Source organism: Mollisia scopiformis, assembly GCF_001500285.1.
Source record: "Mollisia scopiformis unplaced genomic scaffold LY89scaffold_9, whole genome shotgun sequence".
In the NCBI taxonomy this organism is placed as follows: domain Eukaryota; kingdom Fungi; phylum Ascomycota; class Leotiomycetes; order Helotiales; family Mollisiaceae; genus Mollisia; species Mollisia scopiformis.
Window position 1 is genome coordinate 717037 of NW_017263589.1, and position 26669 is coordinate 743705.

The 26669-nt window shown below is 47.2% G+C and overlaps 12 protein-coding genes across 12 annotated transcripts; 10 read left to right on the plus strand and 2 right to left on the minus strand.

The window, feature by feature from the left end:
- Positions 1-98: 98 nt before the first annotated feature.
- LY89DRAFT_503129 (uncharacterized protein) lies at positions 99-1199 on the minus strand. Its single transcript, XM_018207983.1, has 3 exons — positions 1065-1199; positions 762-1017; positions 99-710 (listed from the first exon to the last, which is right to left on the minus strand). The coding sequence occupies exons 1-3, from the start codon at positions 1074-1076 to the stop codon at positions 262-264; spliced, it is 717 nt and encodes a 238-aa protein (XP_018073070.1). The 5' UTR covers positions 1077-1199; the 3' UTR covers positions 99-261.
- A 1734-nt stretch (positions 1200-2933) lies between these two features.
- On the plus strand, positions 2934-6314 carry LY89DRAFT_780734 (MCM-domain-containing protein). Its single transcript, XM_018222411.1, has 4 exons — positions 2934-3317; positions 3370-4266; positions 4311-5575; positions 5625-6314. The coding sequence occupies exons 1-4, from the start codon at positions 2996-2998 to the stop codon at positions 6207-6209; spliced, it is 3069 nt and encodes a 1022-aa protein (XP_018073071.1). The 5' UTR covers positions 2934-2995; the 3' UTR covers positions 6210-6314.
- A 474-nt stretch (positions 6315-6788) lies between these two features.
- Positions 6789-9419, plus strand: LY89DRAFT_732270 (SPX-domain-containing protein; the record flags this gene model as incomplete). Its single annotated transcript, XM_018219665.1, has 4 exons — positions 6789-7346; positions 7393-7638; positions 7685-9070; positions 9120-9419. 4 exons carry the CDS (start codon positions 6789-6791, stop codon positions 9417-9419), a joined length of 2490 nt encoding a protein of 829 aa, XP_018073072.1.
- A 124-nt stretch (positions 9420-9543) lies between these two features.
- Positions 9544-10062, plus strand: LY89DRAFT_503172 (uncharacterized protein). Its single transcript, XM_018207984.1, has one exon. It carries the CDS (start codon positions 9667-9669, stop codon positions 10024-10026), a length of 360 nt encoding a protein of 119 aa, XP_018073073.1. The 5' UTR covers positions 9544-9666; the 3' UTR covers positions 10027-10062.
- A 754-nt stretch (positions 10063-10816) lies between these two features.
- Positions 10817-13209, plus strand: LY89DRAFT_582181 (uncharacterized protein; the record flags this gene model as incomplete). The annotated part of the gene is made up of 5 exons (XM_018209150.1): positions 10817-11264; positions 11347-11446; positions 11501-11590; positions 11646-11712; positions 11761-13209. The coding sequence occupies 5 exons, from the start codon at positions 10817-10819 to the stop codon at positions 13207-13209; spliced, it is 2154 nt and encodes a 717-aa protein (XP_018073074.1).
- A 1013-nt stretch (positions 13210-14222) lies between these two features.
- LY89DRAFT_774826 (uncharacterized protein) lies at positions 14223-15341 on the plus strand (the record flags this gene model as incomplete). The annotated part of the gene is made up of 2 exons (XM_018221979.1): positions 14223-14673; positions 14764-15341. The coding sequence occupies exons 1-2, from the start codon at positions 14244-14246 to the stop codon at positions 15339-15341; spliced, it is 1008 nt and encodes a 335-aa protein (XP_018073075.1). The 5' UTR covers positions 14223-14243.
- A 358-nt stretch (positions 15342-15699) lies between these two features.
- LY89DRAFT_667789 (uncharacterized protein) lies at positions 15700-16144 on the plus strand (the record flags this gene model as incomplete). Its single annotated transcript, XM_018213000.1, has 2 exons — positions 15700-15864; positions 15917-16144. 2 exons carry the CDS (start codon positions 15700-15702, stop codon positions 16142-16144), a joined length of 393 nt encoding a protein of 130 aa, XP_018073076.1.
- A 225-nt stretch (positions 16145-16369) lies between these two features.
- Positions 16370-16883, plus strand: LY89DRAFT_667790 (uncharacterized protein; the record flags this gene model as incomplete). The annotated part of the gene is made up of 2 exons (XM_018213001.1): positions 16370-16666; positions 16731-16883. 2 exons carry the CDS (start codon positions 16370-16372, stop codon positions 16881-16883), a joined length of 450 nt encoding a protein of 149 aa, XP_018073077.1.
- Positions 16884-20493: 3610 nt separating this feature from the next.
- LY89DRAFT_683617 (uncharacterized protein) lies at positions 20494-21018 on the plus strand. Its single transcript, XM_018214734.1, has 2 exons — positions 20494-20634; positions 20710-21018. Exons 1-2 carry the CDS (start codon positions 20524-20526, stop codon positions 20872-20874), a joined length of 276 nt encoding a protein of 91 aa, XP_018073078.1. The 5' UTR covers positions 20494-20523; the 3' UTR covers positions 20875-21018.
- A 248-nt stretch (positions 21019-21266) lies between these two features.
- LY89DRAFT_717275 (uncharacterized protein) lies at positions 21267-22788 on the plus strand (the record flags this gene model as incomplete). The annotated part of the gene is made up of 2 exons (XM_018218336.1): positions 21267-21517; positions 21567-22788. The coding sequence occupies 2 exons, from the start codon at positions 21267-21269 to the stop codon at positions 22786-22788; spliced, it is 1473 nt and encodes a 490-aa protein (XP_018073079.1).
- Positions 22789-23382: 594 nt separating this feature from the next.
- On the minus strand, positions 23383-25536 carry LY89DRAFT_503368 (PK-domain-containing protein). Its single transcript, XM_018207985.1, has 5 exons — positions 25494-25536; positions 25268-25429; positions 24767-25117; positions 23602-24717; positions 23383-23547 (listed from the first exon to the last, which is right to left on the minus strand). Exons 2-5 carry the CDS (start codon positions 25330-25332, stop codon positions 23493-23495), a joined length of 1587 nt encoding a protein of 528 aa, XP_018073080.1. The 5' UTR covers positions 25333-25429; positions 25494-25536; the 3' UTR covers positions 23383-23492.
- A 580-nt stretch (positions 25537-26116) lies between these two features.
- On the plus strand, positions 26117-26546 carry LY89DRAFT_582117 (DUF1748-domain-containing protein; the record flags this gene model as incomplete). The annotated part of the gene is made up of 3 exons (XM_018209145.1): positions 26117-26156; positions 26215-26257; positions 26405-26546. Coding segments are annotated over 3 exons (225 nt in total), but the record flags the coding sequence as incomplete, so codon positions are not given.
- Positions 26547-26669: the final 123 nt, after the last annotated feature.

A 26669-nucleotide genomic window follows, 5' to 3' on the forward strand; every position in this document is an offset into this window, starting at 1 on the left:
TGTCGAAGTCAAATTTGAAGAGTCAGCTGTCGATAGACGATTGTGTTTTCAAGCTTCGGCTATATTTGACATCGTCAGTACATCATTTTCGGCCTTTTTGTCTCACGCCGACTCGTGTTAACTCGTATAATGCAGTATATTCCCCCATTTAGTAGATCGATCAGCTTCAGATCATGTGTTAGGTGTTCGGTGTTATGATACATTATATGGCCCTGGACGAACATCCGACACCACATATAAGCGATAGAAGATTGAGACAAGTTAAGTCTGCAAGGCAGAACATATCCTCTTCTTTTCATTTGGAAAGAGCAAGTGCAATGCCGATGACATAGCCAGTGCAGTCAACGACAGACTACCAATATTCGCAACCCAGCCAGCAAGTGTGAAAGCATCACCCATACTGCGTTGGTGGCTGGGAGACACAGTGTAGAAAACTCCAACAAAGAGACTCAAGAGGAAAGAGACAACAAAGATAGCCCAAGGGAGCATCCTATTCTGCCGAATTGTGATCTCCGAGGATCGATTTGGCGCTTTGGACTCGGACTTTTGGACTTGGCATAAGTTCTGTGGGCTCTCTGGAGATTTTTGAATTGTCAGGACCCGATTCACGACATTCGAGGACGTGGGGTGAAATATTTGTGGATGCCCGTGAGGCATTCGCGCGAGATCCACACGGCCTGCGACTTGAATACTAAGTGATGTTCCATCTCCTGTATGCCTATTAACAAGACACTTTCTTCCTGGCTACTGACGATACTTACCAATATATCGCCAAGCCATGAGGGACATTGGTATGTGTCCTAGCTTGCAGTTCATCGGCGCACATGCAGCCATTTTCTCCGTCCGTGTACCAAATCTTGGATAGAAATGCGTCCCTTCCTCTAGGCTAGCTTGAATTAAGAGATGCTTGAGCACGGTATCTGGATCGTTGATGTCGTATATATCTGTTAGCACAGATATATACCGGCATTCTCCCATTTGCTCATTCAGACCAGAAGTGGCCATTGGTCCACAGAGCTATGAAACTTGATCAGCCAAGACTCGAATGTTTAGATCTAACTTACGTCAGTCGCCATTAAAAATATTATCCGTTTATCAGTATGAAGTTGTGTGTGGACTTCTGTTTATTGACCTCTACATGCTGAACATCTTGAAGGCGCAACACGGGAATATAAGAAAATAAGATCAAAGTCGCGTGGCCGAGCAGACATGCCAACAGCACATTTATCGCATTGAAGCATTCCACTTCTCAGTCCATCTCCAGAATCAGCCTCGTGTTTTCGCGCATCAGCCCCAATCAGACATCACCTCAAGCTGAAAGAGTCAATTATGGACAGATAACGCCACCGAACATGAGATTTCTACAAGGCTGGATACGTCACCAGGCTGTTTGGCGACCGGTGATCCATATACTGTAAGCTGAGGATGCAGAGCAAGGCGGCTGAGAAATATGTTCCACCAATCACGATCTGAACTCGGTGTGGTGATTTTGTTGACATGGTTCATGGGAGAGTCTTCAAATCGTTGTGTATTGAAAGCCTAGCAGGTCGCCTGCAGTTCCTTTATATAGTCTTTTGGAGTAGATGGGGTGATCTTAAATGAGATCATGTGGGCGTGAAATGAGGCTGTGAGGCTGGAAGCGAGAAACTTGAGAAAACGGCTTCCGTTTCGTTTGAGAAGGAGATTCGAGACATGGAGAAATTTGAGAGAATAGAAGAAATGGAGGGATAATTTAGAAAAACACCAACGAGTCAAATTGAATGATATCGTACCAGTGGGTGATGTGTCAGCATCATCGTCCAATGACAACCAGGCAGCAGCTCACCAACATTGAAGCTTCTGCAAAGCAATTCGCGCACTATATGATTTATGGCAACGTGTTATTAGCGCATTCGTCGTTGATAGCTCGGTACTGCTCATATCTTCCACTGCCCCGAAATGGAGAAAGAGGGAGAATCACGAGCTCACATTGGACTACGCAACAAATGTCATGTTAATTGAGTGGAAAGAGAATGACTGAATCGCTTGAACCGCCTAATAATATATATCATGCAGATGCTTTGGAATGTCCCAGTCATGAAGAAGATAATAACAACGCTCGGTTCTTCTTGAAGTTTTCAGCGAGCCGACTTATAAAGCATAAAAGGTCTTTAATATGGTGCAGGGCAGATTGCCAACGGTCTAGCTACTATTTGCTCGAGAACTCTAGAAGCTGTGAACCGAATAGCTAGAGAATGAAAATATTACTTTCGAAAACTCGTAACACGCAACAAAGCGATCTTGCGCCAGGCGATGATTTTCCGCTTCGGAAGTTACGGTATTGTCCTATGTTGAATATCGCCATGCTTTCGAACATTGGTTGATTGCGACTTGGAACGTATTGGAACACGACTGCCACATGAGCGAGGAATTGAAGAAGACAACTTGGAGTGAAAAGAAGAGGAGACTGAGGCTGAGGTTACAATTCAGAATGGGATGAGTGATAATGGAAGCTGCCTGCAACGGAGACAGTAGTCGAAAGATCAGGTAGCCTTGGCAACAATATACTTCTAATGTCCCAGGACATATGGAAGATTGAGCAAGAAAGATCACGGCACCATTCCGCACTTCTTGACATGATCGAGATTGTACTTGTTTCAAAGTACCAAGGACACGCGAACAATCAAGAGTGACAGCACTCACCAATCGGTTTGCAGTACGAACATCTCGTAAAGAGTGAAGTCTACGATCTTTGAAAACAGAAAAGTCAAGGACATTGGAATTGTCCCAGGAAGCTCGGCACAATTACTGTGATTGGCTAGAAAATCTCAGGGGCGAAGCCCCTATCATGCCAGAAACACGCTAATGCATCCACTCTACGCGCTCACGCGAAGAAGTCGCGACGCGTCAATATCCCTCCTCGTCAAGGCCTCTGGTTTTTCTCAGCGCGAGTCTTGACTTCCCCTCATCATATACTCGATTCTCAACAACCTCAAAAACAACGAAGAAAGGCAAGATGTCGTCTCCATCGCATCGCCGCTCCCAATCTGGAACGCCCCGCCGAACATCGCAAAGAAATGCAATTCCAAGCAGTCCCCCTGATTTGGATCCAGCAGCTGCCCAGCTTCAAAACGAAGCAGCATCGTCGCAAAGCAATGGTACCCCCAGGCGAAATGTTCCTTTATCGTCACCCATGAACTATCGATCGTCGCCAGCAGAAATTGCTCGTATGAATCGAGAACGAGATGTCTCTTCTCCATTGAGACAGATGTCCAATACCCAGACGACACAGGATGGGGAGAGAACACCACGAGCCAGTACAACTGGCCTCCTTGGAGGTAAGCTCACCGTCTGCCGTTACGTGTCTGTCAAAACTAATACGAAGATTAGAATCTTCACCCATTCGATATGCCTCAAGCTCAGTTAATGGATCAGACGCCCCTCGTCAGCAATCAATACTTCCTGATATTAGAAGTGACAGTAGTGGCCTTTTCGTACGATCATCCCGCTCAGCCGGACCCGGATCTTCAATAAATAACTCGAGACGTGGCGATATCAACTCTGAGAACATCAACACTCCTCACTCCAGACGTCGTATTTACATGGATGAAAGTGGCAGAGTTGTGCGAGAGGTCCCTGGTGATGTTTCTGAAGCGCCAACTTTCTCAAACATGGACCCTACTACATCCGATGCTCAGGCAATGGGTGGCAACTCTACATTGTGTATTTGGGGAACTAATGTCTCAATCAATGATACTCTCTCCGTTTTTAAGGAGTTCCTTCGAAATTTCACCAGGAAATACCGTATGTGGGGAGATGGATTGTCTGAGGAGGAGACTCGCGAGGATCCCGACTCAGAGACCAAGGAATATGTCCAGATGATGCAGAATATGTTGACTCTTGGAATCACCAGTCTCAACTTGGACTTCCGCAATCTTAAGGCTTACCCTCCTACCAAGAAGCTTTGGCAACAAGCACAGGACTATCCACAAGATATTGTCACTCTTATGGATCAGGGTATCAAGGATGTGATGTATGAACTTGCAGAAGCGGAGATGGCCAGACAGAGACAATCTCAGACTCCAGCACAAGCTTCACAGCGCAGCAGAGTCATGAGCTCCGAGCCACCAGTTCCAAGTTCTGATCGGGAGGAGCCAGAAGCACAAAGCCCTCGGGGCCAGGAGTCGAACGAGCTAGACTTGTGCCAGGAAGTTCAGAAGAGATCATACCGAGTCCGACCATTTGGGCTTGATAGTACAGTCAACATGCGAGAGCTCAACCCTTCTGGTAAGAAACCCCTTTCTGCGGATGTACCATGCTAACATCAATAGACGTCGATAAGATTGTAGCCATCAAAGGCCTCGTCATCAGAACTACTCCAATTATCCCAGACATGAAAGACGCCTTCTTCCGATGCCAGGTCTGCAATCATACTGTTAAGGTCGACATTGACCGTGGCAAGATCGCCGAGCCGACCAAATGCCCTCGACCCATCTGCGCGTCTCCAAACTCCATGCAGATTGTGCACAACCGTTCTGGCTTCATGGACAAACAAGTCATCAAGCTCCAAGAGACACCTGACTCGGTTCCACCTGGACAAACACCTCATTCGGTCTCAATGTGTGCTTACGATGAGCTGGTTGATCTTTGCAAAGCTGGTGACCGGGTTGAAATCACTGGTATCTTCAAGGCCAGTCCTGTTCGCGTCAATCCAAGACAGCGAATTCAAAAGAGTATCTTTAAGACTTATATCGATGTCTTGCATATTCAGAAAGTAGACAAGAAGCGCATGGGAATTGATACTACGACGGTTGAACAGGAGCTCTCCGAGGAGCTTTCTAGCAATATTGAGGAAGTGAGGAAGGTTAGCGAAGAGGAAGAAGAGAAGATCAAGGCCACTGCAGCTAGACCGGACATTTACGACCTCCTCTCCCGCTCTCTTGCTCCCAGTATCTACGAGATGGACGATGTCAAGAAGGGAATCTTACTACAACTTTTCGGTGGTACTAACAAATCATTCGAAAAGGGTGGAAGTCCGAAGTATAGAGGTGATATCAACATCTTGCTTTGTGGTGACCCCTCCACGGCAAAGTCACAGATTCTGCAATACGTCCACAAGATCGCCCCTCGTGGTGTCTATACCAGTGGAAAGGGTTCTTCAGCAGTCGGATTGACTGCTTATGTTACTCGAGATCCTGAAACTCGTCAACTCGTTTTGGAATCTGGTGCTCTGGTCTTGTCTGATGGCGGTGTTTGCTGCATTGATGAGTTTGACAAGATGTCAGATGCAACTAGGTCCGTCCTTCACGAAGTGATGGAACAACAGACTGTCTCTATCGCCAAGGCTGGTATCATCACAACTTTGAATGCTCGAACCAGTATTCTTGCATCTGCCAATCCCATCGGCAGCAAGTATAACCCGAATCTACCTGTACCGCAAAACATCGACCTCCCACCAACTTTGCTTTCCAGATTTGATTTAGTGTACTTGATCCTGGATCGTATCGACGAGACCAATGATCGCCGGATGGCCAGACATTTGTTGAGCATGTATTTGGACGATAAACCACAGAATGCATCAACGCAAGAAATTCTAGTAAGTCTCCAAATAAGGATGATCTAGCATTGTACTAACCTTGGAACAGCCCATCGAGTTTCTTACATCCTACATCTCCTACGCTCGCCAACAGTGCCAGCCACGAATCAGCTCAGAAGCTTCGGAAGAGCTTGTCACCTCATATGTTGAGATGCGCAAACTTGGTGAAGATGTTCGTGCAGCCGAGCGACGTATCACTGCGACTACTAGACAACTTGAATCCATGATCCGTCTTGCCGAAGCTCATGCTAAGATGCGATTGTCCGAAATTGTCACTAGAGATGATGTCAAGGAAGCCGTGAGATTGATCAAGTCCGCGCTCAAGCAAGCTGCAACAGATGCTAGAACTGGTTTGATCGATATGAGCTTGCTCACTGAAGGTACCAGTGCCAGTGAGCGAAGACGAAAGCAGGATCTCAAGACTGCCGTTTTGGCTCTGTTGGATGACATGACAAGACAAGGTCAAGCAGCCCGGTACAGCGAGGTGGTCAAGCAGCTCGGCGAGCAGAGTAGTATGCCTGTTGAAGGTAATGAATTTGCAGAGACCATTAGAATGTTGGAGCAAGAGGGTAGCATCATGGTTGTTGGCGAGGGCGCAAGAAGAGCAATTCGTCGGGTCACTGGTGTTGCTTAAGGAAATGGCTTGATACATGGCGTTTTGTATGACTTTGAATGTTGGATGTATGGATGGGATGAGGACAATGCAAATAATGACAGACATAGGAGTTGATTCATGAATAAATGTATATCGAATAATCATTTGTGCTGTACCTCATGTCATTATCCACAAGACAAAGAGGTGTGCTCAGATTTACCTGATTCAAGGCCCGCATGCGTTCTTCTCAGTATAATGTAAAAAATTCTTTTTCTCTGGTTTCTGATAAGATAGGCCGTGTTTTCGTTCACATGTGATGCAATTCGAGGTTCTCATTGGCCAATGGACAAATGACAAGGAAGCTTGCCCTTGCAAAAGAAGCTGAAGCTTGAAGCTTGCCGCGCCCCACCAAAACTCTCGTGATCACTTCAGGCGGGGATTCCCAGCAAAGAGTTCTTTCCTCATTATTTTCCACATCTGCAGCCAGGTATTTCAACCCATTCTACCATTCCCCTCTTCAATTTCACTGCAATTAACAACAACTTTGAAGCCTCACCACGCTTTGTTGTTTTTCTCGTTTTCTTAAACCTCGTATGCGATGCACGCCATGAGAACCCAATGCTAATCGTCCAAGACCTCAGAACGAAGCAACGATACTGGAAGACGTCCGAACCTGGCAAGAACGACTTCGGCCCCGGTCAGATCATCATGAAATTCGGCGAGCAGCTCCGCACGAGCGTGATTAAGGAGTATCAATGGTACTATATCGCCTATGACGAGCTTAAGCAGCAGCTGAAGACGGACTGGGCGACGCCGCCCTCGAAATCGAATCCGAAGGGGAAGAGAAAGGAGTGGACGGAGGACGACGAGAGTAAATTTATTGGCAGACTAGAGCAGGAGTTGGATAAGGTGCATACGAAGCAGAAGGTTAAGGCGATTGAAATCTCGAGACGGATTGCTGCCAGTGAGAAGGAGGTTGGGGATGTGGTTGCTAGACTCGACAATAGGGGACCTGTTGGCAGAGATGGTAATGCGCAGAACGATGATGCTCCGACTGAGGAGGAGTTCATGATGTTGGAGGAGGATTTGAGTGATATCATTGCAGATGTGCATGACCTTGCCAAGTTCGTGTCGTTGAACTATACTGGGTTCCAGAAAATCATTAAGAAGCATGATGTGAGTAGCCTGATTCAGTACAAATAATTGGGATTGACTGGTGTAGAAACAAACGAAATGGATGCTCAAACCGGTTTTCGCGACGAGACTAAAGGCCAAGCCTTTCTTCAAAGATAACTACGATGCAGATATTGTCAAGCTGTCCAAGCTGTATGATATTGTTAGGACGAGAGGAAACCCAGTGAAGGGCGACAGTGCTGCCGGTGGAAGCCAGGGCAACTTCATTCGAAATACTACTAAGTATTGGGTGCATCCAGACAACATCACTGAGGTCAAGCTCATCATCTTGAAGGTATGTTCATTGTAATTGAGGGGCGATGTCTGCTAACAAATTCTAGCATCTACCAGTCCTCGTTTTCAATGCCAACAAGGAATTCGAACCAAAAGACTCTGCCATTACCTCCATCTATTATGATAACCCCGAGACGTGGGATTTATACGAGGGTCGATTGAAGAAGTCTGAGGGTGCAGAGGCTATACGTATGCGTTGGTACGGTGATGTCGATACCGAGACGATCTTCGTTGAACGCAAGACGCATCGTGAAGATTGGACTGGAGAGAAGTCTGTGAAGGCTCGCTTTAACATCAAGGAGAAGAATATGAATGCGTACCTAAAAGGCGACCTTCTACCTGAAGCACTTTTCGAGAAAGCTAGGAAAGACGGCAAGAAATCCGCCAAGCAAATCGACGAGGACGAGAGACTTGCAAAGGAGATCCAGTATTCGGTCATCCAGAAAGGTTATAAACCAGTCTGCCGCTCGTTCTACAATCGTACCGCTTTCCAGCTCCCAGCTGATGCAAGAGTTCGAATTTCTTTGGATACCGAACTCACAATGGTGCGAGAGGATAACCTTGATGGCAGACAACGTTCGGGTGACAACTGGAGACGAATGGATATCGGTATCGACTATCCCTTCTCTCAACTCCCTGCTGAGGACATTGAGCGGTTCCCATATGCTGTTCTCGAGGTCAAACTGCAGACACAAGCAGGTCAGGAGCCTCCAGAGTGGGTTCGAGAATTGATTGCTAGCCATTTGGTAGAAGCGGTCCCCAAATTTTCGAAGTTCATTCACGGCACAGCTACTCTCTTCCCTACTCGTATTAATTTACTACCCTTCTGGATGCCTCAGATGGATGTCGACATCCGAAAACCTGTTACTCAACACTTTGGAATTCGTCGACCAGGCCATTCAGCGCAAAGCAGCACGAGTGATGACGATGAGGACGATGAGGACTCCGACGACGAACAATATGTCGAAGAAGGTGAAGGTTCACAATCTAGCACTGCCTTGGGTAGTTCAGATGAGAATTTGAATCGTCTTCGCGAAGCACGGGAGATTGAAAATCGTGCCCCAGGCAATGAACTGGACATCGAGGAACAAATGGCTGCCCAACCACTGGATGATGAAGATGAACCTCTTTACGACTCTGACGATGAAGACAACGAGTCAGATAAGATTGCGGAGGCACGACATTCTGGTAGTTGGATGTACTATCCTCTTCTGATGAAGAAGCATGCGAGAATGGCTGGTCAACACATCATTCGCACTGTTGATTCTATGCGCAAACCAAATCCTGTACCTAGGAATGGAATGATATCTGCACTCGGCAATGGCAAGATTACAAGCAAGAAGTTCAAGGCACCAAAAGGCAAGAAGATACACGTTCCAGTGAGGGTAGAACCAAAAGTGTACTTCGCCGCTGAACGAACATATTTGTCATGGGTAAGTTTCCTAGTTCACTCTCCTCGTACATATTACTAACTCTTCCCAGATTGAGATCTCAGTGTTTATCGCCTCTGCTGCGACGCTCCTCCTAAATTTTGACCATCAACCAACTGTCGGCGCCCTGATCGGCTCGGGCATGTTCACCCTGAGTGCCATTGCGTCCTTGATCTATTGCATGGCTATATATGTCATCAGAAGCAGAGCTATCAGGTCAAGAAAAGCGATTAAATACCATGACAGTGTTGGGCCTTCGGTTATTGCGTTCCTGTTCTTGGCTGCTTTTGTAATCAACGTTATAGTTCAAGCACATGCTAGGGGTTATATCCAGATGAGTTGGTTGGATTAGGAAAAGTATGCATTTTGGATTGGGGATGAGAGGAATACCCATTGTATGCATAGCGGTGTGGTGTGTCTGAGCGGCATGACTTTATGAGTTTATATGGGATGGGGAAGAAAGAGAAGGAAGGATTGTATAAATTGGTCTGGGTAGTGAAATGGGAATACGGTTGGATTCAATCAATTTTTTTGTCTCGTCAGTTCGGTAAATGTGCTAAGTGCAAGAACCAGGATCATGCGCGAGCGCGCTCCTCTGGATGTCTTCTCTTGTATTTATAATTTCGTTGATTATCGACGTTTCCTTGTCGGTCCTCGCTCATCAAATCTCAGCTCCAGCTCCTAGAAATCACTCCACGTTACTGGTTAAACCTTCGTCTGCTCTATCTTCATCTCTTGATCAATTGCGTATCGCTCTTTTACTTTGCCAAAGTCTCTCAAACACATTTGTTTTTGGAGTATCTACTCCATATTCATTTCTATTATTCCGATGGTTTGCTGTTTTGCTTGATTTGCGCGTCTTCCGCAAATTGCGCGGACTGCGCGGACTGCGCGGATTGTGTAGATTATATAGATTGTGTGGATTGTGTGTGGTTCAAGCTGCTAGAGTTTGTATATAGTATTGACATCAATATCTCCTAAGTAATCAAATCTCGAGAAAAATTTTACTTACTTAAAACTACTACATCTACCATCCTCAGTGAGAGCTCTTCCTGTGATCCACTTGAAATCGTTCGATTATTCCTCAAATTGAAACGGCATCAAAAAGGTGTGGCTGGAGGAGTTCTACTGCCACGATTTCAGTAACAAGACATGTCATTGTGGAAAGATCAAGAGTGAGGTTCAGGAGTGTGAGTGCAATTTGTTTCCAGAATTTGGGCAAAGAAGTTTAGTATCTTACTTTGCCCTGTTATTTCTCTATCGATAACAGGGCACAAGGCCACCTGCGAGAATTCCGTGAATTTAGAGCAAAGTGGGCAAAATGGTCCTATCCTCTACATCGCATCCGTCTCATTGAGCGACGATTCATAAGAAGCACGTGATACTCATTATCTCAACTTGAGGCCCTGCTTTCTTCCTGAGAGTTAAACTCCTGGATCTCAAGTCGCAAAGCACAGATCCTCGACGCAGAGCTCGAGATAAGCTCCCGGATCGCTGCGTGGTTGCTTGGTTGATCTGCGACGGGAGTCTGACCGTGTGCGTTGCAGGTTAGTGCGCGAAACATTAGTACGGAAACATCTTGAACGACCTCTCTCTTTTTCCTCTCTCGATCTTGGCAGCTGGTCTCTCTTCTGTAATTTACAGAGGTTTTTGGTGAGAATGGACGACGAAGGGTTAGATTTTCGAGACGATGTGAAGAGGTGGTGGGGACAGAGGTATGAGGATGAGGAGGAGGATGACAGAGCGGGCATGGGGATTGTGCAGGTGGTGCTGCTGGTTATTGTAGTTGGGTCAATAGCTTTGGCGGTCTTGGAGTCGTTTTCCAAGGACGGATATTGGAAGGACTGCGAAGTGGGAGAGGAGAAGTATTTTCGGACGAATCCGATCGCGAAAGGAGAAGCGGTGCATGTCCATGTTGTGCGCGACTTGGAAATAAGGCAAGAGTCGAATTCGGCGGCGAGCTTCATTTCTATAACAACGGATTCATCGACAATTTCGGCGACCGCAGCAGCAGCGACCCCACAAAGGGTCTTTCAGGTGGATGCTCCGGTGCTGGGAGCGGGAGGGTTTGTGTTTGATGGGGATAATGTAACGACGTCGACCGTTGGGGCGAGTGCGGATGGGACGACGGGGCAGGCGTGTAGTGTTACGTTGATGGAGTTTTCTTTCGCGGAGAGTTTTGGGAAGCCTTTTGTTGGTATGTTGCTCCCATTTTCGTCACATAGTCAAACTTTGGATTTGAAATTGGAAGATTAGAAGATGCTAATTTGGAAGTGTAGGAAATTATACCCCGCCTGCTTGTATGGGAAATAGTAATACGGTTATGATGAACTTCTCGGTTACGAGTAAAGGGACGCAGTTTGATCGATTGGCTATTATGTACTCTCTTCCTACCATCCTGGTTGGGAAGCTCTTTCTAATCGGAACTTATAGGTATTTTGGTGACACTGAAGCTTTTCGAACCTCAACTGCGGAGCCGAAGAGGAATGGTATTACTTGGGAATATGTCAAGGACATGTCACAGTGAGTCGGAGACGGCATGAAGTGATTATGAGTAAGAGGTTGACAAAGAGTGTAGCATGATGTATTTCTGGAAGACACCACAGAAAGTCATTTTTGATCTGCCGAATCAAACGACTGCCAACGTATGATTTCCAGGAACCATGTTGAAAACGTCTTGCTGATTGATTTAGCTCACAGGAGCATACAATACCACATTAACAGCAACCTTCTTTACAGCGAAACAAGCTGTGTCTCCTGCCACTATGATCCTCCCAATATCAGCCCGCCTCGGCATCAATGCCTCTCAACCCAGCGATTTCTCTCTTCCTGCAAGCAATGCGACGAATACCATTTCCGATTTTCCTAGGAATGCCAATCGTGCTATAGTCACATTGTCCACGACTGGCCAAGGGAATGAAGAATTTTGGTGGTCCAATGCTCTCCAATCCGATGTCTTGACTTACAACGCTTCTGGCGGAACCTTGTTCGGCTTTTCTCCATTCAGAGAGGTTCAGTTGCACATCGATGGTCAAATGGCTGGTGTTCAGTGGCCCTTCCCGATCATCTTTACCGGAGGTGTCGTCCCAGCCTTTTGGTCCCCAATGGTTGGTATCGATGCTTTTGATCTCAAAGAGGCCGAGGTGGAAATCTCCCCTTGGCTACCAATGTTGTGTGATGGAAATCCTCACACCTTTTCGATCAATGTTGTGGGTTTGGATGACAACGGGAGCACTTCAGCTACAATGTCAAAGTCCGTAGGCAGTTCATGGTTAGTTACAGGGAAGATATTCATCTGGCAGGACGATGCGAACTCTATTACTACGGGCTCCATGCCCACAGTATCGGCTTCCGATCCCACAGTTGCTGTCTCCCAATCCCTTGCCAAAAACTCAACAGGAGCGAACGACACATTACAATACACTGTTTCCGTATCTCGAAAATTCTCAGTGTCTTCAACACTCACAACCCAGAACAGCTCCGTGACCAGTTCTTGGTCACAGACACTCTCACACACAGATAACGGAACTTTCCTCGCAGGCGGCAACATCCAAACGAACTTCATCACGACAACAGGCCGAGACGTAGCAACATTAGGAGCAGCAACTCCCTATACATGCGAATACTCCTTCCCCATGTTCGCAAACAGCACGGCCGTACAACTCCCCAACGGAACAACCACATTCAACGCCACGATCCAACGTACCAAGATCATGGATACGAACGGGCGAGGCGTGGCCCCAAGCGGTCTCCAACCATTTGCCGTGATCCCCCAATCTGCGGATCTGGTGCTCACTCTAGCTGGGACAACGAGAGTGGATTCTCAGAATGGAACGGCGTTTTTGTTCTTGGATAACAATAATGGGAACAATTCGTTCAGTTTCGGGAATACAGTGCAGAGTTTGAGGTTTGGGGGAAAGAGCGCAGCCGGAGCGCTGGGCATGGAGCCGGATGTTGAGTTGTATTTTAGGAGTGTGGAGGTTAGTAATGGGAGTACGGTGAGTGATACGGAGAGGTTGGTGGGGAAGAGTACAGTGGGGAATAAGGTTGTGAGTAATGGAGTGGTGAGGAGAGTGGATGCTGGGGTGGGGAGAAATGCTCAGGGAGTGTTGATGCCTGGGTTTGGTGGTGATGATGGATGATGCAGGGTTTGGATTTGTTTGCTTGGCGTTCTCGGGGTTTGAGAAGGTCTTTGGTAGAGGTGGTACAGTACATAGGGAAATTATTTCCTAGAATCAAAGCCCGTTATAATTCTGCCCCTTCCTCTCAGGTGGGTAAGTATGCGAGGAAAGGTGATAGCTCGCTACTATCGTTTGCGAGTTCTCCTTTGTGCCAAAGATTTGTTTGCTAACATCAATATCGCATGATCTCTGCATAGCTATTCTCGCTCACCGAGGGTAGTTGAGGAAGGAGAGCCAAGGAACTGCCATATTCACTGCAGAGCCATGCGGCAATGCACAGTAAACTTTCGAAGAGCCATCCTGACCTTGGGAAACGTGCTCTCACTCGGAACAAGCTACACTGGAGGACCGGTGAGTATCTGGACTGAGCATTCCGACGCAACACGGCCGACGGAATCGCACAGAGAACTTTCAAGAGAGTGCGAGGTGTATGGGTATGCAAGTCGGACGGTCCTATCACACGGTAGCGCAACGAAAGTTCCTTGCGGGAGACTGCATCGATGCTGCCCTCAACTCCTCGTGGCCGTGAGCCACTTGCAATTACATAACTCTCTTCTTGGCTCATAGTCCCATGAGTAAAGGCTATCTTCTAGACTTCTCATGTGTAATCCGCCAACGATGATGATGTATACCATGATACTCTTTGTCTTCATTCGTGAGGTGCAAGCACGCAACAGCTTCGAGCCGAACTGTACGATACCGCAAAATGTCACCAACTTTGTGGATTCTCCCGAGACTCGAGGAACGTTGGACATCCTCTGGAATTGCCTGTTCACTCTTTTTGCCTGCACGTACACGATTCAACATCTCAATATTCCTCCTCGTGAACCTTTCGGAGACCCCCACAAGAAGAAACAATCTGGAACACAGTTACAGGGTTCTTGAAACCACACTGGATATATATGAAGTGGACACTCTTTGCCCTCATTGCACCGGAGTTGCTCCTGAGTAAGGCTATAGCAGAGCGCCTCGCTGCATATGATAATTACGAGAAAATGAAGAAGTTGGCGGAAGTAGACAGAGTGGAATGGACTGTCTCCCACTCATTTTTCGCGAATATGGGAGGTTTTGTCGGCGTCTCAAACTCACCCATTCATTTGAGCTCTCCAAGACTGGCGCCAGAGAATGAGCAGAAGCCTCCTGTGGTTGTCGAAATGGACGCTGTGCATCCAGGAAACGACTGTGCAATTACAATTGAACCGAGCCCAGATCGCTGTCCTCCGAGTACCAGAATCGAAGAGTTTCGTCAAGTCCTTTTTGGGGAATGTTTGTTCGAGATGAGAGAGAAAGGTTACATTCATCGCCTTCCAGACGTTACCAAGGACGAGATCATGGACAAAAGCAAAGACAGCGTTTTTGTCAAACTTCTCACATTTCTACAAGGCTGCTGGAACATACTCCAAGTTTTGCTCAGGATATTTGATGGTCATCCGATAGCATAGCTCGAGGTAGCTGTTGTCGCTTTCCAGACTTGTGCCTTACTTACTTTTCCATGCCTTCTACACAAGCCTAAAGGAGTGGAGGTACCATTGAGTCCAATCAACTACAGTGGTATTGCTCCCAATCTGCCAGAGCACGAACGACAAAAGTATTGCAAAGATTGGATCGCGAAGCAAAACAGCTCGAGCACTAAATCCTTTCGCGAGATCTTACCAGACAGATTGCGCAATCAATCGTTGGAGCATTTTGAGTGGACGCATGTTCCCAACGATATTTACGACGAGAAATTCAAATACAGAGCAATATATGGTCTAGCTTTTGGAGCTGCAGTGTCTGGCGGTTTTCACGTCGCAGGATGGGACCTGGAATTCGCAAAGCCCATAGAACAGACACTATGGCAGAATGCCAGTATCTTCATCACTATCTCGATCACACTTTGGGCAATTGTATATGCTTCTTTTCTTGCCAGAGAATTTATCAACCTCCGCGGAAGAGATATGCAGCGACAAATACAGAAACTGGACTTTGTGGTTGCTATCTGCTACGTTGTAGCGCGGTTGATTCTCCTGGTGGAATATTTCCGAGGCCTGTTCTTCCTTTCTCCAGAAGCCTATATATCTACCTGGGTCACAAATATTCCTCATATTGATTAGCTTCGTCTGCTTGGTGTTATTTAATGAAGCCACTCAAGTCAACGTTCTTGGTATTCTGTCGAGCATACTTGTCAAATAAAGTGTTCAATGCATGCCCATTCATTGAAAAAAAACGCGCTATTCGCTGTATATGTGCCATATCTGAATCCGAAAAGTACATTCATGTTTCTTTGCCCATCACGGCACTGATGAGCTCAAGCTTGAGAAAGCTTTTGGCCAGAACTCGCTTAGCTTCCGCTCGCTACCAACATTTCAGGGGCTCGCTATAATAATTCGCACACCAAGTCGAGATTGCAATGCTCACTGCCTATAATAATATGTATTCCACTTCACCAAATTCACTTCCATATCATACAAGATGTATATCCACCAGAGCAACCCTCAAATGTTGTCACAGTCAACATCGATCACAATGAGCAACACCACAATCGTGATCGCACCAGCGAAACAGCTAAGCGAAATCGATATCATCAATGTCGACGGAAATGGAGTACAACCTCTCATTGTCACAGGAGTCATGTTGGTATGTAGCATTCATTGTTCAACATAGTTCTATCATACTAAATGATTTATAGGTTTTAGCCCTCGTGGTCATCTGCATTTGGAATGGCTACCACATTTGGAAACGTGGGAGATCCTCATCTAGAAACTACACCTTCACATCTACGGATCCATACAGTGACGTTTGGAGTTTCGACGAAGAAGTGGGAGTTGGATCTGGAGTTTTCTCAGATATGGTCAATGATCTTCCCGTAATCACGGAGGATATCGAGTTGGAGAATTTTGGTGGGGGCAGTCAGTAGGAGAGAGTCGCGACTTCCCAATGCAACACTTAAACATAAATACAATTGTCGCACCTGTGAAACTTCCTCAAATGCTTGAATCAAATCCCCATTCGTGATCAAACAACATATCATATCCGCCTACGATCGCGATATCCTTTGGCAAGCAAGATATTGATATCCTTTCATTGCGCCCGCCTCCACCTCTAGCATCACCTCCGGCCCATGCATACGTATCCTCACACAATGAGCGCCGAAGAGCCCTCTCCTGATGAACACGCCGTTACGGTCATCTCAGATGCCATAATCGAAGCGAATCGGATCCAAAATCAAACCTCTTCCAATGATACCACGGACAACATCCCTGACGATCAAGAGGTACACGAGATCGCAGATGCCATCATCCAGGCGACCGAAATCCTGAACCAAAATGCTTCCGTCGACGTCACGAACCTCAATGTCACCGATAACAGTCTCAACTGCAATAACTGTAGCATGCGGTGTATTCCGGCGCACAAATCTCCTCTGAGAGATACAGCCTGGGTAAGTTCTTTCCCTGGCGTGAATATCCAGCAAAGAAGGGACACAGATGCTGATGATGGGTTAGTATTGGTATTTGATCATAGGGCTTTTGTTGTGCCTGGTAGCGATGGGGGCCGGTCTCGGGACATGGATTTTTCTGGATGAGAGGAAGACTAGGAAAGTCAAGAAGAAACGAGCAGAGAGGAGAGCTTCACTAGCAGGTCCGACAGATCGGTGAATGTACAACGATCGTGGGACTTTCTGGGCATGAAGGAATGCTGGGATATCACCGAGGAGCACATCACATATGCTTGGATTCCGGTTGTTGTTCGCTCTCTGAATGTGAAGGATTGTATTGGACGTTGGGCTTTCTTGAAGGCAATGCTACTGGGTCATTGGGCTAGGGGATGTTAAACTTGGCCTGCTCGGCTGCCTTGCAGTCCAAATCACAATCACTTCTGTATAAAATCAAATTCTTCTCCTCAGACTTCTATGTCTCACTTATCTCTGCCAAAATAAAGCCAAGAACTCTCTATCGCACAGAAAGAATCACTACAGAATCTAAGTCAGAATGACAAACATAATACCACACATCGCCCCTATCATCGCATGGCATGGGATCGATATTCCATCTCTGGTTCGTCGCTCCTTTCTTTCTGTTTTTCTTCCTAGTTATGATAGCACTACTCTCTAATACCGTAAACTAGGTCTACATCATCATCTGGGGTATGATAGCATCGAGCGTAGTCATAGTAGGAGCCATGAGCGTGAGGTACAGAATACAGGCGGACATTCGGGAGAGAATACGACTATCGCATGTGTGATGGAGAGGAGTTAGAGATTGAGAACGATTTTTATTGAGTCATAAGAGATGCGATAGTCTAGAGTGAGGTCAGAAGGATGGGAAGTGGCTCCCACTTGGGTTTTGATATGGACTGGGAGCGAAGAGGGGGTAGTCGAAATCACAAGCACCAAGACCCCAAGCTTTCATAAATCATTAACTCTACTCACAACTCTTCTCTCATGGTTTCCTCTTAACAGAAACCGTTAACTACTATATGAATTGAACAGAAAATCTCAAATTCCTCTCAATTCAAAACTACCTTCTCAGTCCAACACACAATCCATAATAGCAATAACAACAATGGTCAACATCAACACCATGCAAGTGTTCCTTCCCGACAGCGCCTACTACACAGTGATCTCACCAGCTACCTCTCCAGGAACACAAGGCGATCTTACCGAAGCATGACAACCCTCCCCATACTCCGCGAAGAAAGAAGCTGGCAATCATATCATAGGAACAGCTACAGAACATCGTCATTGGAGCGATCACCGTCTTCATTTCAGTAGCTATCGTCGCTACCTTGGTACCATACCTGGTACGGATAATCTCCTCGATCATCGGGAAGATGATTTGGGGATGCAATTGCCGCAATTGCAAGCGAGGAATTCAGGGTAACCTGACAATGTTGGTTGATGAGCTATTTTATACACTTATAAACAGCTGTCTTGTAGTATTCATGACCATATGTTGAAGGACCACCAGAGCAAGAAGCGCTACCGAAGGAAGAAGAGCCCCCGACGCAAGAACAACCGCCGAATCAAGATGCCAGTACCACGGAATCTCAAGGAGCGGCGTCTGCCTCCGCTATTGGCAAGGAGCCACAAAGCTAAAGCTGGGCTCAAGTCGCTTCTGGAGCTGACGCTTACTCTCCAGGCGACGTTATGTTACAAGAAAGGATGCAATAATATGTATGAGAGATCACTCTAGGTCCACCTACTACCTTGAATAGAAAGAAAATGCATTCGTTGCCATGAAGTTCATCTTGAAGTATTCGCGCACGTGATGATTTTAATTTGGACAGACTTAAGAGGGTCGGTCTGGATTGCAATGGACCAGCTACATAAATTGAGACACTTACCCTTCATCCTGTTTCATTGTCTCTCTCAGCAATAAACAGAAATCTCAATTTTGACTCGGATATCTATACGAGCACCCAAGCAAACACCAACTTTTTCAAACCATGGAATCGTCATTCAACTTCACGAATTCGAGTCTCCCTTTGGAGACCTCATGTGCGTCCGAAGGACCAATCACTCCAGATGCAATTGCAAGTTTTCCTCTCCTTGTTCATCATCGATGCACACAGTTCTGACAAAGTCATAAGGGAATGATTGTGCTTGGAGGTCTGGCCTTATTGTTCTTCGCTGTATCTATCACTATAATCTGCATCAAGGAGAGGAAGAAAGCCAAGGCAAGAAGCAACACTGTAGACGCGGAAAGAGTACAAGGCAATGGTGGCTCTGAGATGGGGGAAGTGGAACGCCAACCTGTTCAACAACTAGCCATGGCTAACATTCCAAGATCCAATTCTTAATTGGAGAGGGTTTTGTCGCAATGTAGCACGTTGGCGGAAGGAGATGACCGGGCCTATGAGATTTTGATTTGGACGAGAAAAGATAGAGTAGTTCAAATCCGAATCCGATATTTATTACCCGAGCAGACTACACTCCAATTCCTCCACTGCTTCTATTACTGGACGAGTTGGAAGAATCTTGCAAAACTCAAAAAGAAATGGCACCGATCGCAAGACTTCTCGCGGCTATTGTGGTACAAGCAACGCCAACTCAAAACAGCACACACGATATCCTTTCAAGGAGCGTAGTTGAAATTGAACCTCATTCATCTGCAGGGAGGTTCTGGGTATGTTTCTTACTTTTCTTTTTATCCATCAAGTCTTGGATACATTCTGATCCAAGCGACCAAAGCTAATCAGGCACTTTAGTGGGCCGTGTTGTTCATCAGTCTCACTGGGCTAGCCGTAAGAATGATTCTGCTATCATGTGGATATGGGCTGTTATGCAAATGCAGAGGCGAGAAGGATTGGCATGAACAGTGGTATGGAGAGATGGCAGCTGCGAAGGCCTAAGTAGTGGCGATTGATGGAGATTGTCAGAAGTATGAAAAAGGGGCCCGATAGAAAAAAAGAACAAGATCTAGGTGAAAATGATATTGATTTCTTCTTTCTAGTCGTAGGTGGGAGGAGAGCAGACAGCTTCATGAAAAATCCTCCATAGACTTCTAGTAATATTGAGCTTTTACTAGTAGACTGTTTGAGGATCAGGAGGTCCCAGGTTCAATGGGGATACCGACTAGCCTGAACCGTGCTACCAAATGATGGTCGGCCGGAACTAACTTCCAGTCCAAACCTTGATGGGCAGACTAAACACCAAGCCAAATAATTATAAGCACACAGATTCGATATTCAGATTCGAGAACAATGATGTCCTTCTGTGTCAAGACGATTCCTGACTGGCAAGAATATGTCTTCGACCTCGAAGCGATCCGATCCCACCCATACTACACGGGCCTCCAAAGCAACTTCATACTGAACATAATCGCATTCTTCCAAGCACAAGAAAGTGCTTTCTTGGTACGCAATTCCTGACGTGTAGATAAGAAGTATCCTAATCTGCTTTAGGAATTCTCTTTACATATCTTGTAATGATCCTTTGTATCTGGATGAAAGCGTTTCTATTCGCTGGCATGATATGCATCTGCTACCAGCACTTTATAGCAAGAAAAGCAAGCAGACTCAAAGAAGACTTGGAGGCAGGCGACGTCACGCTTGAGAATTCCGAAGAAGACTACGACGAGAAGGGAGAAGACTTTGGGGAAGTGGGATCACTATCAGACAACTCAGCCCTAAACGTGACGGTGGCCGCGGTATAGCGTCATGAAGCCAGACTTTTGGTCGAAATTCAAATGAAAAGATAAAATTGCACGCTATATAGTGACCAAACCTTGAACTCAATGTCTGTCTGAATATCAACTGAAAAGGCAACATCGCTCTGCCACCGACGGACTTTCAAGAATGGCCGAACAACAGTTCAGCAGCCTTCCTGGCACGACACATAACTTTGCGTCCTGCATAAACAAGATAATCAGAAACATTGACACTGTCTCCAATGTACCGAAACCACTTGTAAGTAAATCCTCTAATCAAGCCAATCAACGGCGCGACTGCGAACATCAAAAGGGGAAGCTGATTAAACAATAGGCCATATTCCTCCTGCTTGGACTTCTGTTCCTCTTAATATGCCACATTGTCATAACTTTATACCTCGTCATATTTCTCACCTTTAGAACTCGGCATGAACTGAAGAAACAAATCAGAGGCATTCAAACATCATTGGGCCTTCGTGATGCGGGCAAGGAGGTCTGAGGGCTGGGAGTGAAAGATGGCCAACAATGGGAGGAACAAGATCTTGTATTCATGGCTCGAAACATTCTAAGGCTTGCCTCAATGCTCACTTGAGATGCATTTAGAAGAATTTATAGTGTAGAAAGGTAAATGAATAAGAGAAAGAAAGATGTTGACGTTCGGCGTCACATCTTACTGCCGACGCCTAAATTTACAGTGTTTCATCTGCCGGGCTCAGCATGGCATCTCCAAGCCCTGTCCGGCCTTGACCATGACATAGCCTCGCCTTTGAGCTCGCCCTGCAATACACATCGCCTCACTCGAAGCAAGATACACCATGCTTGTCACAAATCGACATTGTTCTACCAGATGAGAGAAATCATCTTTCGGGCGTCAAATTGCCCACCTGCAACATGCTCCCACCACCGACCTTAACCTTCACCATCCCCTCCATCCAAGATAACCTGGTGCTCCAATGTCGGGTCTACCACCCAACATGCTTAGCTCCTACATCAGTATCGCAACTTGAGGAATGGCAGAAGAAAGCTGCTATTGTAGCACATCCATATGCTCCTTTAGGAGGTTGTATGGACGATCCTGTGGTGGATGTGATTGCGACTCTGCTCTTGAAGCAAGGTTTTGTGGTTGGCACATTCAACTTCAGGTGCGGTATATATCTTACAATGTCTGGAATGGATACTGACAAGCTACAGAGGAGCAGGCACTTCGAAAGGGCGGACATCATGGCAGGGGAAGAGTGAACAGCAGGACTACATCTCCTTCATTGGATTCATGGTCTACTACCTACACCAACTCTCTCCTCCAACCCTCCCCCACGACATGCCAAACTTCACACTCTCCGACCCCGAACTACGAGACTTGAGCCCCATACCCTCACAAATCGTCTCACCGACCCGAAAACGAAGCTTCCCAAATTTCACAACCTCAGAACCCCACAATGAGAACCACAACCCAAATCTCCCCTCCATAGCCCTCGACCGAGAAGCCACGCCCGAGCCGAGCACCAAACCCGTTCTTCTACTAGCAGGCTACTCCTACGGTGCTCTCATAACCTCTCTCCTCCCACCAATCCTCACCTCCCTCCTCACTCCCTTCCAAACATCCTCTCCGGGCTCCGCCTACGCAGAAATACGCCTCCGCTCCTCCTCCCTCGCAGCATCCCAGAACCTCTACATAAAATCTACAATCTCCTCTCTCCTCTCCACCCACCGCCGCGGCCGCAGCCTCTACGCCGACTCCCTCGCGTCCCCCAAACTCAGAAAATCCAGCGGCGGCGTCCGCATGGGCGGAGAAGAGGATCTCAGACGAGCAAGCCACGAGTCGCACCGCAGCCGCAGCTCCTTCGCGGTCGAAGCGGAGGAGATCGTACGGAAGAGCGTCGACCGCGTACGCAGTATCGGGAAACACCACCGGAACGACAGCTACGAGAAGAGATTCTCGCCACGGAGACAAAACACGCAGGGTTCTGTGACTTCGCAGAAGAGTGTTGGTGGTGAGAGTGTGTTCTCGAACGAAACGGATGGTGGTGGTGGTGGAGAAGAAGAAGATAGGCAGGTGGAGAAATGCAAACCAATCCCAGCACTAGGACAAGATATCCAAACAGCGTACCTCCTCGTGTCACCCCTGCAAGGCTTCGTACACGGGTTGGCGACGATGTTCAGCGCGAAGCTGTGCGCTGAACATGAAGTGAAGCTTACTGTTGATCCCACGCTTGCTATTTTCGGGGATGATGATGTGTTTGTTAGTATCAAGAAACTGCGGGCCTGGGCGAAGAGGCTGAATGGGAGTGGGAGTGGGAAGGAGGAGAGTAGATTCCGGTTCGTGGAGGTTGGTGGGGCGGGGCACTTTTGGCATGATAGAGGGGCTGTGAGGATTTTACAGGATGAGGTTAAGGGGTTCTTGAAGGCGTTGTAGGGATGATTGGATGGGATGGATGGAGTTTATGGAGAGGCGTTCATGCATGGTATTGCGAAGTGTGGTGTTGCGTATTTGGCAGTACATACTCACCCTGGGATATCATTAAAAGGGCATCAAGAAGATCATAATACCTAAACCCTTCCTCTGCAATATCCGTGACCATCTGAACTCTAGACTTTACATTCGCCTCCCAACATACAACGCATCACCTCTCAAAATACTACTCTGCCAGCAATGACTCAACACTATCAAACCCAGTCTCACATGGCAAAGGTACGGTGTGAATGTCTGACACGTCTCAAGACACTGCATACAGAGGCAATTCTCTTCGGATGGCTGAGCCTTTCACTTGCTTTTTCACGGGACGGCGGGTAAGTGCTTGCTTACCGTTCTTTGCTCGTTGGCAATGCATGGTAGATTTGACAGAATATCTCCGAGTAAAACCTACGAGTCACTTTAGAGGACCCGGAATCAGGAAATGAAGGCAAAGGCAGTATTTGGTAAATCAGGTGCAAAACAAGCACTGGTATTTTCTCCTCTATAGACTTGCTTTAGCATCCGAGCCATACCCCGGAATTTTCCCAACCCGCACTTCGTGACCGCATCCATTCGTAAACGAGGAACTGCTATCCTGTGCTGTGAAAAGCTAAGCTGGAATACGCGCAAATTCAAGAATCCATTCTCATCGCGGAATGAAAAAATTAGCCTTCGAGTTTTGCGATGCCGAGGTCTGCTTCGGCCTTGATGACACGGAGGCTATGGGATGTTAGTGATTTTGAATTTTTTTAAGCGGGGGAGATGGAGACTTACGTGTTGGTGTTACCCATACCTCCCTTCCAGCCTTGCACAACGACAACGGTCTCACCCTGAGAAAGAACCTTGAGCTTCATGGCCTCAGAGATACCCCACTTGATTCTTCGGTCGACATCCTCTTGCCAGTTGACCTTGTCGAAATCTGGCTTCTGCTCTGGGAAGTAGAAGGGATAGACTCCACGATACAAGTGACCGTATCTAGAAGCGGAAGCATTTCGGGTGACCATAAAGATCGGGCAAACAGGGCGGTACTTGGAGAGGAGACGAGCGCTGTCACCGCTGGTGGAGAGAACGATGATGGCACCAGCGTTCATGTCCAAGGAGGCACGGACAGCAGCCATGGCAACTGACTCGACGATGCTGACTGGGCGCTCGGCCAAGTTGCAGAGCTCCTCGAAGTGCGAAACGTACGCAATGGTGTTCTCGGCCTTCAAGCAAACCTCGTGCATTTCCTTAACGGCCTCGGTGGGGTAATTACCCTTGGCAGTCTCACCTGACAACATGACAGAGTCGACTCCATCAGTGACAGCGTTTCCAACATCGCTGATCTCAGCACGGGTTGGGCGAGGGTTGTAGATCATGGACTCGAGCATTTGAGTAGCGCAAATGACTGGCTTGCCGGCGATGTTACACATAGCAATCATCTTCTTTTGTGCAGCAAACACCTCAGCAGCGGGAATCTCGATACCCAAATCACCACGGGCAACCATGACACCATCAGTCTCCTTGAGGATATCGGCAAAGTTGTTAAGACCTTGTCTGTTCTCAATCTTGGCAATGATCTGGATATGCTTTCCGTCCTCACCAAGAACCTCACGGATGTGCTTGATGTCCTGACCAGTTCGGATGAATGAGGCAAAGACCATATCAACATTGTTCTTGACACCAAATCGGAGATCCTTCTTGTCTTTCTCGGAAAGGGCTGGGAGATCGACATCGGTGTTGGGGAGGTTGACACCCTTTCTGGAGGAGATCTTGCCGTTGTTTCGGGCACGGACACGGATGGTCTTCTCGTCGTCAATGGAAAGAACATCGAAAGCAAGAACACCATCATCAACATAGATGGTACGTCCTGGCTCGATAACCTTGGTGATGTTCTTGTAGTCGACATACCTAGATCATGTATAAGTAATGACTTTAGACCGAAATCTCGTGAACTCACATGTTCTTGGTGTCACACGAAGTGATGTATTTCTCGTCGGTGGTAATGTTCATCTCATCACCAGCACTGATCGGGAGATCCGCATCGCCGGTAGTGTTACCAGTTCGGATTTCTGGGCCCTTGGTATCCAAAGCAATAGCAACTTGACGTCCCTTCTGGACCTTCTCAGCCTCGCGGGTGTTGTCAATGACAGACTGGTGGTACTCGTACGAGCCATGGGAGAAGTTCATGCGGACGACATTGAGACCAGCTGTACGGAGCTTGTTCAGAGCTTCGACGGAGTTTGTCTTGGGACCGATCGTGCAGATGATGGAAGTACGGCGGTAGTTCTTGGTGGGCTTGAACTCAGTGCTACACAATTCGGCGGGTTAGCAAACGCTTCTAGAGTCGTCGCACAAGGAGATGTGAACGGGAAGCTGCGCCGGCAGACTCCATGAGGATAAAGCATGCAGTGAACATGCGATTGCACTTGCGGAGAAGTATAGAAGCTCGTTTGCTTACTTGAGGTTTGATAGCCAAGCTATTCTCTCGGAACCTGAGGAAAGGTGATCCATTGCGGTAGCCATGTTGAGGAAGAGTGGATGGAGATCAAAAGCGAAGGTCGTTTATAAAGATGCTGATCGACGAGGCTGTGAGATACGTAGGTGGTGGTGAAAAAAAAACCTGTGAAGTTGATTGTGGTCAGCGGTTGCTATTCAAACTTCTTATCTTAGTGGGGTGTTCGGACAGCGAGATGTTCAACCTTTTTGAAAGTTCGACAGCAGTTTGGACTTCCAATTGAAAAAATCGCGGTAATGCTGATGCACCCACTTGATATATATAGGCAGAAGAAGAAGGACCGAGAAAAAAAAACTCACCGGTGAGGGAATTTGCTGGCGGTCTGCTGTTGAGGAGAGAAATGCAGATTCGATTCAGCAGACAAAAGAAAAAGACGATCCCCCACCAGCGAAACAGTTGAGTGAGACCGTGGCTAGCTCGCCCAGGTGATTGGAGACGGGATCCCGGGCCTCAGGCTGCCAGATGTGGCTGATGTTTGGTTGAACATAAAGACCATGACTGCACCCAGGTGTTGCGGCTGATCGGGTTACCGTAGTGTCACTCGACCTCGACAGCTTCGCCTTATCAACTCCAAACTTTCTGAACAACAAGGAAAGCAACCAACAGCCGTCCCTGGAAATTAGCACATCTCCAAACTCACCGGATATACCTCTATACAAACAGAAATCCGCGAACATGGTTGTGAGTCTCTCCGTCCCTAGTTGCAAGTTCAACTCGACTGGAACCTGATGATTTACGAAGTTATTCATAAACACTGGGCTCAATCTGCTAACACTCGGTCTCTGGGGAAAGCTCGGAAAAGTAGCTCACTATGCCTTTGACGCGGTCCTGAGTACGTGGCACCACTTCTCTCCATCTCCGTGAACAACTGCTGATTCGGATCCGAACAGTCTCTACCATCCTCGCCGGCATGAAACGATCAACCGGTTTAACGTGAGTCGAATCTCCTCATCCCGACCTTCTCGGGCCTTTCCATATTAAACGGCTACCGCTTTCTTAGAGGAGAATCGCTATTGTCGTCGTTCCAAGGAATTCAATAGGATGGACTGGCTAACAACCTCCCGTTTTTGGGAATCATAGACCCAGTTTCAAGAAGGACTCCGTTTCCGAGAACAAAGACGTGCAGGTCTGGATCGATAAATACCTCGGGGTCGGCGAGTGGGTGATGGATCAATCAGTCGCCCTGGCAGGATCGAGCAGCTGGTTCGAGCGGAAGCGATGATTCCTCGTCCTCGTCCTCGACCATCAACCGAACGGATATGTGAAATGGCATAGAGCAGGAGTATTTGGCGTTCATCATCAGGCAGGTTTCTTGGGTGTACTTGTTGTGCTGGTTTTCTGGTTA